Source organism: Lepidothrix coronata, unplaced genomic scaffold (assembly GCF_001604755.1).
Source record: "Lepidothrix coronata isolate B3197 unplaced genomic scaffold, Lepidothrix_coronata-1.0 Scaffold29, whole genome shotgun sequence".
NCBI lineage: Eukaryota > Metazoa > Chordata > Aves > Passeriformes > Pipridae > Lepidothrix > Lepidothrix coronata.
In genome coordinates, this window is record NW_016690209.1 from 4,946,034 (window position 1) to 4,957,550 (window position 11,517).

General features: G+C 50.3%; 1 protein-coding gene across 1 annotated transcript in view; it reads right to left on the reverse strand.

Moving 5' to 3' along the window:
- Positions 1–3,311, reverse strand: part of CLDN1 (claudin 1) — an 11,669-nt gene extending 8,358 nt beyond the window's left edge. Inside the window, exon 1 of the mRNA XM_017810807.1 lies at positions 3,015–3,311. Coding sequence (XP_017666296.1) covers positions 3,015–3,237 — 223 coding nt within the window. The 5' untranslated portion in view covers positions 3,238–3,311. The remainder of the gene's footprint in view (positions 1–3,014) is intronic.
- Between the last annotated feature and the right edge of the window lie 8,206 nt (positions 3,312–11,517).

The window sequence follows — 11,517 nt, forward strand, 5'->3', positions numbered from 1 at the left end:
AGACAGGTACGAGGAGCCCTACATCCTCCTGTCTGAGACCATCCCCCTGAGACCCCGAGGAGCACAAAGCTGAGCTAAGCTCCATGGACCATGCTGGAGGGCCACAAGAACAATGCTGAGGCTGTGCAATAAAGCCTCATTGCAAGGGTGGCATTTGTTGCCTCTATGTCTGCGTGTGGCCACGCACTGCTTTTCACGTAAGCCAGCAAAACGCAGCCTTTCTATTGCCTGAATAGGAGCAGTGACATAAGCCCTCAGCTGAACACAGCTGCGGGAGAAGTGCCAGCATGGGTGCACTCCAGCAGTGTGCCCACACGGGAAGCTTGAGGCCCCTCACTTGATTAATGGTGCTCATCAGCTTGTGCCAACCCCACCTCTGCCATGCAAAATCGGTCCAAGCAGCCAAACACTGACACATCCTAAGGAATGGCAACAGCTACCAGATACCCAAAAGTTTGCTGGCAAAGCCTTTCAGCATTCTCACAACCATGAGTTACTGCAGGTGTGAGAAGGTTCAGTCCTTTCTACAGGGACAAAGTAATTACAGATGTGAGCCTCTCCCATCAGCTCATGAAGCTCTGACATGTGAAGCTCTGGCACAAAGCTTGGCCAGGCAGAAGTTCTGCTCACACAGCTGTCCCACCTTCCACCTTCACCAGAATATAGATAAATGCAGTAAGGGAGCTCTCCACTGCATCTGTTCCAGGGTGCAGCTGTCGGTATAGATGGTTTTGGTTTGGTTCTTGGTTGGTTGGTCGGTTTTGTGTGTGTGTGTTTGTTTTGTTTGTTTTTTCTTTGTTTTGGTTTTTTGGTTTTGTTTTTTTTTTCCATCTCCACCCAAACCAGCGCTGCTGGTCCCTGCCCGTGCCTATGTGGCTGTAAAACCTTGAAGGCACACCAGGAGGGAAAACAGCAGATAATGGGATAACGTTTATACCCCCAGGCATGATCTGCTTTCAAGTGGGAAAGGCACAACCTAAGCAAGCTGAGGGACCGAAAAAAACTGAGCGGCCCTTTTGCCAGCCCTCACTGATTTTCCCAATGATGCTACATCCCCTGTGATCTCCCTGTTTCTTGGGAATTTTCAAGCATGCTGAATTGCAGGGCCAGGGGCAAGGCGAGAACACAAAAGGTGGCACACATACTACGAGCTCAGCCTTGGTGCTTGGCACCTCCCTCCCCCGTAGCCGTAAAAGAGAAGAGCTAGTGTTGTTCGCTGGACAAAGGTGAGGGGAGCAGCTGGTTTCGGTGCTCAACCATGAATGGGCCAGGTCTGGAAGGCCTGGGGCAGGTTTCTGGGAGTCTGTTCACGGCGGGTTCCGGAGTTGATTCCGCAGGCAGGTCTCATTTACAGCACAATGGGCTGCGCGCAGCCCCCGAGGCAAAGTTACCTTTCACAACCCATCCAGGGGGTGGATGGAGATTCCTCAGCCCTGCTGGCACCTTCGCCCCCCACCCCCAGTGCGAGATAAGAGGCTTGAAGCTGAGCTTACACATAATTACCACTCAAAGCACCCCGGACTGTGTGCTCAGCCCTGCCCCGGTTAGCTCAGCCCCGCACCCCGCGAGTGCCAAGTGGGTGCGCAGCAATCCCGATGGGAGCAATCCGCACCTCTGCAGGGCCCACGGGCCTTCGGGGCAAGGGAGCAGGATGGACTGACGTGGGCTGGCCGCGAAAGTGGGGCGGGGGTGGTCCGACTTCACTGCGTGACACACAGGAAGGGCTGGTGGCATTCGGACTCGGGGACACTCCCCACGGGCCTCGGTTTAGGTGAAACTGCCTGCTCAATCCTTCGGGAAAGAGAAGGTGACCAAGGTGGTAATTAATAAAATAATAATTATGGAGGGATGAAGTTGTTCCAGGACTAGGGATGAGGCGAGGGTTATTGAGAAAGAAATACTTTTTTAAAATCCCTTTGGGTGTCGGCATAAGTTTTCTTCGCCAGCGCTCTAGAAACAGCCCTCACTTTGGGCTCCAGCTTTGCGTGAGCACCCCGAGTGACACCCCAGCTAGCCTGGCCGATACCCCAGTGACACCCCAGTCAGCCAGGCTACAGCTCCTGCCTGCATGAAATGGCTTTACCGTCCCACGACAAGATAAGAGACTAAAGATTACTACCTTGACGTACTGGTCTGCCTAAAAACTGCAGGCAGTGCTACCTGGGCAGAAGGCCAGCTCACCTGACAGCCCTCTGCTTAAAAGCTCACGGGAACAGCAGCGACTCTCCCAGAGAACAAAAGACCGAAACAGTCAAAGGCAAACAGGACCTGTACTCTAAAAGCCCACTCCGGCCCCGCTCCTGAGCTCTGCTCCCTCTCAGCCGTGTCTAGTCTTTGGCTAAATCTCCACAACCAAAAGCTCTTGTTCACAAACACAGCGCTTTCCCGAACACACGTAGAGATCTGACCCTAAACCTCCCGGGACCTTTTTCTTTGGGGGGTGTGTGGTGTGAACGGGCAGCCGGCGTGCGGGCAGGGGGCTGCGAGGCGTGCCCGGCTCCCTGCCCGGGTATCGCCCCCGCTCGGAGAGGCGGCACTGCCCAGGGTGCCCCGAAAGACAGTCACTGTAGAGTCACCCTTAGCTCCGGCGGGGAACGCACGGGGGGACCCCAAGAGACACGCATCCGACCCCCGACAGGACGAACCGTCACCAAAGAGATGGGGGACCCCGAGCCCTGCACCTTCAACCCCGAAGGGCCAGGCTGCGTAATTCCAGCGGGACAGAGACCGTGAGACCCGACAGCAACAGCACCCCCACCGCGACAAGCTCTTGGGATGGGTGGCAGGGACGACACACGCACGACGCGGCGGAGACGGGACACTGGACGTGCAACAGGGCTGGCACCGCCAGTCCAGGTACTTCAGCTGAGCTTCGACGCGACCGACACCGCCACGGGGTAGCGACCCCACGGGGCTGGAATTCCCAGCCCCGACTGAAGGGGCACCGGGGAAGAGGGGACGGTCCCGACGGGACGGGCAGCCCCGGCCCCCTCACCACCCAAGCCCCGACTTACCCTCCAACTTGAGCAGCGAGTCGTACACCTTGCACTGGATCTGCCCCGTGCTCTGCATGGCGCACGACATCCACAGCCCCTCGTAGAGCGCCTGGGCCGTGACGATGTTGTCCCCCGCGTAGGATGCCATCTTCCACTGGGGCATGGCGGTGCTGATGATGATGCCGATCCAGCCCAGGAAGGCCAGCACGAAGCCCAGGAGCTGCAGCCCTCCGCTGGCCATGTCTGGGGTGGGGACGGGGACAAGTGGCTGTGAGGGGACCGGGAGCGCGCGCCCGCTCCTCTCTGCCGCGCGCACGGCTCTGCCGCCCGCGCGCCGCCCCGCGCGCCTCTTAAGCCCGCGCACAGCGCGCCCCCTGCCGGCCGCGCCCCGGCCCCGCCCCGCGGGGGTTCCGCGGCCCCGCGGGGGTTCCGCGGCCCCGCGCACCCCCCGAGCCTTCCTCTCGTGGTTGCAGCGTTGGGGGGGATGTTCACACCCCACCCCACCCCGCCCAGGGAGTGACACCACCTCCCGCCCCCCGTCAGGGTTTCACCCTGATCCGCAGTCCCTTCTCAGCCCCACGCCCCCACAGCTCCTCTTCGCCCCCCACAGCCCCTCATTCCCTCCACTTCACTCTGGAGAAACGGCTGGTGGGAGCGGTCCCTGCTGTCCTCCACTGGATACTTTGGCACTCTTGGAGGTTTTGGCACCTGGTTGTACTCGTGGGTCTCCCCCCCACTCCTAGAGCTGAGGGTCCAGAGAACATGAACCCCCCCCACTCAGCCTCCTCCGGAATGGCAGCCCGCTGCTGTCCTTTATGTGTTGAAGCTGTAAACTTCACTCTCTGTCGAGTACCTTCCCTCCCTGAGCCAGCACACTGGATGGGAAAGTGGAGACGGGGCTGTGCCCATTCCACCTGCCCAGCTGGTGTCTGTGTGACCGCCTTCCCCAGCTCACCCCAGTGCTGCCAGGCAAGGCAGGGGTTCATTTCCCACCTGGCAGACTCTGCCGGGCTCCCCGGACATGCAGCACACGTGGGTATATTTGGCTGCAGAGGAGGCAGTAGAACAATCATGGGAATTATGAGTACTACGATTTTAAAGGGCTTTCAGGGAGGCAGCTGCGCAAACACTCATCATACATGTACAAATCCAAGCTTTTGAACCAACCATTTTAATAAGGACGATTTGCTGTACTCCTTTGCATTACTGTACCTCTCATTACTGGGAGAAATTTCGATTTTTGAATGCTTCAGTGATTTACTAAGGTTCATTGAAACTAGGGGATTACAGAGAAGGAAGGAGTGCCCTCTCACTTGGGTGTGTGTTTGTCCAGTTACTATAGTTTCCCTTTCTCCTGCGTGGATATTTGAATATTGACAGATCCGGACTCAGAATAGGCAAAGTGAGGAAATACTGTCTCCTTCAGAGGGCATGGGCTGGGTGGTGCTGCCTGGCCTCATCACGGGCTGGATGAAGGGGACGTTCAGCCTGGACCTGCTGTAATCCCAAACTCTGAGATAAATAGGTGATAATTCCTGATAAAGGTCCTGCTGGAGGTAGAGATGGGGTTGCATTGTTTTGACACCGTGGTTTGCTGCATTCTGATGATTTAGGAGATTTTGCTGGAGCTGCTTCCCGAGATTTGCAAACAGACAAACAAACAGATTCGTGATTACCTGACCCGTCCTGTGCAATGCCGGGGGGAGGGGGCGTTAAGGGGGAGAAAAGCAGCTGCAATCTCGCCCCACGGGCAGAGACAAAGCAAGGCTGGTTTGCCCGGAAAACACTTGCGGCTGCCGGTCTCCAGCGTCCCGGCAGCAGCGCTGGTGTGACGAAATCCATCCTAGTTACCTGGTAGCAAACTTCCAGTAATGTCCTTTTTCACTCTTGAAGGAACAGGGAGCTGTGAATCTGCAGCTGAAGAAACGGTGGACTCTGTGGACCACAGTTTTATAGTTCTGGGAGTGAGGAAGAAGAAAGCAGCACAGTTTTGTATTGGCAAGGCAGAGATAACAAAGTAGATGCTTTTCTCTGCGTATTCATGGAGAACTCCCTGAGATACAGGGAGCGGAGAAACCAGCACGGTGCTGGCTGTTGGAGCTGGTTCCTGTGAGAAACAATTCCTTGCCTGATGAAGAGGCAGGGCAGAAACTTATGCAAACATGAGGAAAACAGAGTTAGGAGTGTCTGGGTTTGATCGCTGATGTCTGTGTAGTAGTGTCCATCTGCAAAGGAATGTGCAGTCTCCCCAGTGCTTTGGAGCGCTGAACTGACTCACCCCTTTCCTGATCCTCCTGCCACCCCCCAACCCCGACAGACTGGGCAGCTCCTCACTGACTCCTGCAGTGCAAGGTCAGCTCTGGGCAGGGTTACAAGTTCCAAAGACACTTTTAGCAAGTTTAGATCCTTTGGCTACTGGCTCTGAGCAGCCAGGAGGGGGAACAGAGCTGTTCTGTATGAGAAGGACTTGGACTTTTCTACTGAACCTTCTAGGAAAGTACAGGGAGGAGTCCTGGGTGGCAACGATCCGATTGCACTTGCACTGGGAGGGACATCAAGAGTGGTCTTGAGGACACGCATGCAGCAGGCATTGTGCTGCGTGATGCAGCACCCTGACCGTGCTGCTGGATTTTGGAGTGACTGCAATCCATGACCATCTTGCACTTGGGAAGAGTAAGGCTTAGGCGGTATCCTTTGGGCCAGTTTGTCCCAAATGTGTCCATAGTGTGAGTCTGACTGCTTGGACATACAGTAGGACACGTGTCCTCAGTTTCTAAGCCTTCCACAAGACCATAGAACTTAGACTGGAGACAGCCATATTCTGTGAAGGGTACTGTGGGATCAGGGTCAACACTTGCCTGGATGTGGGTGCTGTGTTCCTGAGGGGCTGTACAGCCTTCCCATTGCTGCTCTGTCCCTGATGGGTGCTGCACTGGGCAGGGTTACTGGGTGACAGAATGGCCTTTGGTCAAACAAAGCCAATGAAAGGCAACAGTGACATACATCCATGTGCTCTTGGACTTCCCACAGTCCTCATAGACTGCAGCATAGGTGTGCCTTTGTGCACACCTTCTAGGCACAAATTCAGTGGCTGCATCTTGCTTTGTGGAAATGAGAGTTTGAAGACAAGTTGCTCCTGTCTCTTTGACCACTGAACATCCCTGACAACCCATACATAGTCCCCTCACGCACAGAGCGCCAGCATCATGAACACCTAATTCATATTTTGCTTTCTAAGAACAATTTGAGGCTGATACTTATTACTCACATTTTATGAAAGATTTCAAAACCCAGCAACTATTTCTGTCGAATCATCACAAGGAATTTCAGATAAACACTGAAACTATACTTTTCCCCTTCATCACTCATCAGTGTTCTCAGTGCTCTGGAATTTGCAGTGAATTTTACAGTATTCCTAAGAGCATCTAGTCTCCTCCTCTGAACTTCCTTCCTTTCTTTGAGACATGAAATATCTTATTTCTTTTATTTGGATGATTTTCTGTGCTGCTTCAGTGGGTAAAATAAATGCTCCTTTTATTCAATAATCACTGTCTCTCTTCCTCTGCTTAAGACTCTTTTTTTTTTGTTTGTTTGGAAGTTCCAGAGAGTTTTCACACTATTTTCACCTAGTTTTCCTACCTGACTTTGGGAAATACCATTCCTTCAGATCATTAATCTCAGCTGAAAGACCTGGGTTTATCCAAGATGTTGCAATCTCCTCTGTATTCTCTAGGCTAAAGGTACTCCACTAGTGACAGTTCTTAGCGATTGGCCTGTTCTTAAGTAAACATGTGAATATTAATTTTTTTGTCCCTTTACAAAGCAGGATCAAGTGAGAAGAGGCATGTGCATAGAGAGTGGCTGAAATCAAACTGGAATGTTTCCATCTGCAGCTAGACAGACTCCTCTAATTGTTCACAGAGATTGTCCTTGTGTCCAACAGCCTGGGCTGCACAGGCCAAATGCCTAACACCTTGGTCATGTCGCTCCTTTGGGGGTTGTTAGTCAGAGAGCAGCCTCGCCACTGTACTCAGCAGAGATCTGAGCTCTGTGGGTAGTAAACGATACCTGTTTCCTTTTCTGGCAAAAACAAGCTTTAACACTTGCCAGGACTTGCAGGTGAGGAGCCTGGTTTCCTCTTCTCTCAGACATTTCTCGGGGAAGGTTTCACTATGCAATGCCCATGTTTGGGGAGCACAGGCTTACATGTAATTTTCTGTCCTCATATCCCCTAAACTTGGCCCCCAGGCTGCCCTGAATTCACCCTTGAGCTAAAACTCATGTATTAGGGGGAAAAATCTAATTCTAAGTTGTTATAAGTGTGGGCAGGTGCACAGAGCAGGCATAGCTGCATTTTCCTGGTTTCAGAGTGAAGGCACAAGATTTCAATGGGACAAGAAAATGGGAATGGCCAGACAACATCACCTCAGCCCACTGTTTCTGGTGGGAGCCAGTCACAGAGCCAGGGAATAACACAAGCACATATTGACCCCCCCCAAAATGTGATCCATGTCTGAATATATCCTGAGCCAGTACCAGTACTTTCAACTTTAATTTTTCACACTCAATTATTTTTTCGTAAATTCAGCTGTTTGTTTTTTGAAACTTCTGGCACCTGCAGCATTCTGCAGTGAGGAGTTTTGCGGGTTTACTCTCTGCTTTACAAGAAAGTACAACATTTGGTTTCTTTTGAACCCTATGGCTTGGTGTTTCACTTGATGTCTCAAAGGTTCTAGAGGAAAAGGGCAGACTGGTGGGACCACATGCATTTAGCTTTAGTTTACCTTGTCTAGAAAAAACTTAAAAAGACTTTCTTGTTTATCTGCAGGCAGCTTTTTCTTCTCTCTCTCCCACTTACTCCATCCAGGTAAAACACCTCTGCTCCAAGCAGTTTTGCAGGCAGTGCCCACATGTCTTTGCCCAGATGTCAGGAGGATCTAAGACTGCTGCAAATCTTCCCTGGGATTAGTCAGGATTGTGTCCAGCCCAGTCTGCAGTGAGGGGCAGACATTGTGTTTGACCATGGTAGCAGCTGAAGCAGCCAAAGATCACAGCTTGCAGGGCTGCAGAGCACAGCAACACAAAGAAAGCTTAGCCCTTCATCTGCTGCTCCCTACTGCAGGGCTGCCATTTAGTAAAAAGTTTTAAAAAAAGCTTGTTGCAGAAGACCTCCTTCAAATTACTCTTATTGCCTAAAAGGCCACAGGACAGTGAACAACACCAAAACCAGAGCTTTTACCTGCACAGCTGAATTGAAATCTCCATTTCCAGGAGGAAAGCTTAGATTTCCTCTTTGGTATTGAAATTTGTGGTTTATGGAGGCAGCATCAGTTAGAGGGACTGACAGGACTTATTTGATACTGACTACACACAGTAAATATATTCTGAAAGTATGATTTTAAATGGGCTGTGTGAATTATTCCTTCTCAAATGTTGTGGGACAGAAACAGCATAAACCTCTTTGTGTTTGGTCAGCAGACATGACCTGGAATTTCTAATCTGCTGGAGATAAACCAAGCTAATTATCAACCCTCTTCTTGCAGTCATTCAAACATTCACATTTCCCCACTGTCTGTAATAAAGTTACAGTTTTGGGAGTAATTTCATTCTACTCTTCACATGATGGATTTCATCTGGCTGTAGTTAAAATGTGCTTATATATAACACACTGAAGCTGTGTGAGGCTGGCTGAACTTCTGACTTCTCCTCCAAACCACCCTCTGCTGAGGGCTCCGAAAGGGATTGAGTCTCCTCCCCGACTTCTCATTTTTCACCTGTTCCCTTTGTTTTTTCTCCTCTCCTGAGTCAGCTACCCACAAATGACTGCGAGGCCCAAGACTGTGCTTCAGAATGCCCCAGAACACTGAAATCTTTCTCGTCTGTAAATAAATGGTTTTGGCATGTGTAAAGCTGCACTGTGTGTGTCATTACCCACAGCTCACAGGTTGCCAGGCTTGCCTGTGCAAGGCAGTGAGCTGCTGAGAAATAAAGGTGGTCCTGCACTTGGCTGCTCACATATTGTTTCCCAAAGTGATACTGGAAGCTCTGACAGAGATTCCATGGTACGAAACCCATCCCTTAAAGGCCACGAAATTTGACCTGCATGGTAGGATTTATTTTGTTTTCGATTTTTCTATTTTAGTATTGTTCTTTTACTGGACATTCTGTACCAGAGGCCAGATAGAAAACAAAAGTCAGACACAATCAAAGTACTGGAAACAATGAGTTTCACAGTACTAGAGAGGTAATGGTGGGAAAAGCAGGGAGTTACTATATGCTGTAGGTAGAAGGTAGTGCTACATCATATCAACAAATGTCATGTTCAAAATGTATGAAACTAATCATGGTTTCAGATGATGGGACAGGTGTGGTGAGGCATCTAGGGAAGAGGTTCAGCAGTGAAGCGGCAGGTGAAGAGTGTACCTTGTTGGAAGGGCCAACCACAAAGTGTGGCCACTAGGATAACATGGAGCACAGCAGCTCCTGCTGTCAGAGTCTCAGGGCAGGAGAGGAGGAGCAGTGAGAATAAGTGAGACCCAGGCCTGACTGAGAGAGAGGCAGATCCATACGTGTGTGAGTGTCATACTCAAGTGCATAAGCCATGAGAGAGGTGCACCAAGGTCCTGACAAGATAAAATTCATCCCTAGTACTATCCATGGAAGAGTTTTCTAAGTGCAGTTAGAAAAACATCTCTCAGATCCTTCAGGAAATGGGCTCTGTGAAGACCTAACTCTTGGCATGCACCCATCCTGTTTGCTCTCACCATGTTCCTGATGCCTCCAAGGTCTTGGTCCTGATCCTCCAGGACCAGTTACAGCAAGAATCACATTTCTACCCAAATCTCACCGAGTGTCCACCAGAAACTTCGTGGTAGCTGGTGGCTGTGCTCATTTATAAGCTTCATGACCTAGTTACAGAATGAAATTCCTGAGACTGACAAGAATCTGATCACCTGCAGAATCACCACTCAAAAATTTTTCTCTTTGGAATAACCTCAGGTTGTTCTTCCTGAAATCACGTGAAGGAAGGAGAGAGCAATGGATTGATATTACAAAGAGATAGGAGAAGGAAGGATTCCTTATGACTAGATCTGAAGTCCTCCGCAGGAACTGATGTTCAGACAGCACTGAAGACAGAGTTACCTCTGTGAAGTCAGAGTTACCACCATTTACATTGCTCAACCACCAAGCAGGTGAGCCATCAAGATCAAGTACCTGTGAGTCTGGTTTTGGGGCAACCTTCATGTCAAGGAAAAGCCCAAGTTGTATTCAGCATTTTAGAAATTACTCAAAGATTCTCATCCCAGGGTATGGCTATGTCTCACCTTTCTGTGCCTGGATCACAACCTCTATCCATTTCCTAAGCCCTTATGACATGTCAGATAATTGGTGTTGGGAAAATAAAGTGATCCAATGTCCTTCCTAGAAAGGCTCCGCCACAAACTCTTGTAAGATTTCTAGATCAGGCTGTTAGGTGCAATGTAAAGGTTAGGAGATGAAGTTTCAGGTCTTTTTTGGGTTGCTGAACTTAGTCCCTTTCACATGTTGCTAGGAATTCCTCTGGGGATCAATAAGACTGAACCTATTTGTGATATCCTTGGATGTTGGAACAATTCAAGATACAAAGATTACTGTGCTGTAGAATATCTTATGACACACCAGAACCAATTAACAGCATCCTCACAGACATGCTGACTCTGTACAACCCTCTTCCATCACAGAATTGTCTTTGGAAACTGAGAGGAGTAGAAAGATGGGATTTGTAAGTATTGGCAATATGCTTCAGTCCTCTTAAAGACACCAGAATCAGAGCCAGGTATTTCTGAAGCACTCAGTAGCTGCTGCTGTGAAACACATGGCTGGATCAGGGTTAAGCACTTAAAGAAGTATTTAAATGTGGCCAGTTACTCTAGTGCCTATATGGGAATGAAACTCTTGAAAAGCCTTTGCTAAGTGAAAGACCCATCTGCACTGAAAGCAGAGCTTGTGCATGCTCATGTGAGTAGGCAGAGGATGAGGAGGGAAGGAGATTTTCCCGGGACTTTCTAACACACCCTTTATCGTTAGGACAGGGAGAACACACTGGTAATCCAAGGTCATATTTCAATGCCCAGAGGGAGTTTAAAACCCCAGTTATCTGGCTGCAGGTCAGAGGCTGGGGGTGTTTCTCTCACAGCTGTGTCTCTCTGCTCATGAAAACTCTTCCTTAAGCCTGATGTACACAGAAGCTTTGCTGATGAGTGTTCAGGGAGCATTCTGGTGAGCCCACACCCTGTGCTGTTGACAAAGAAGGTGAAAAGGAAGCCTAAGCCAGAAGGAGGCAGAGGGATGATAGGAGAGCTTGGATAAAGAGGAGCACATCTCCATAAAGAACAGAAACTGAACCCTACATGAACCAGGGCCACCAGGGCAGAACACAGACAGAATAGGAAAAAGAGGGAAAGGACATGTTGTGCTTTCCTCTCCTCGTGCACAGAGAGGCTCCCATGTGAGGGACGAGACAGGACCAGACAGGACAGAG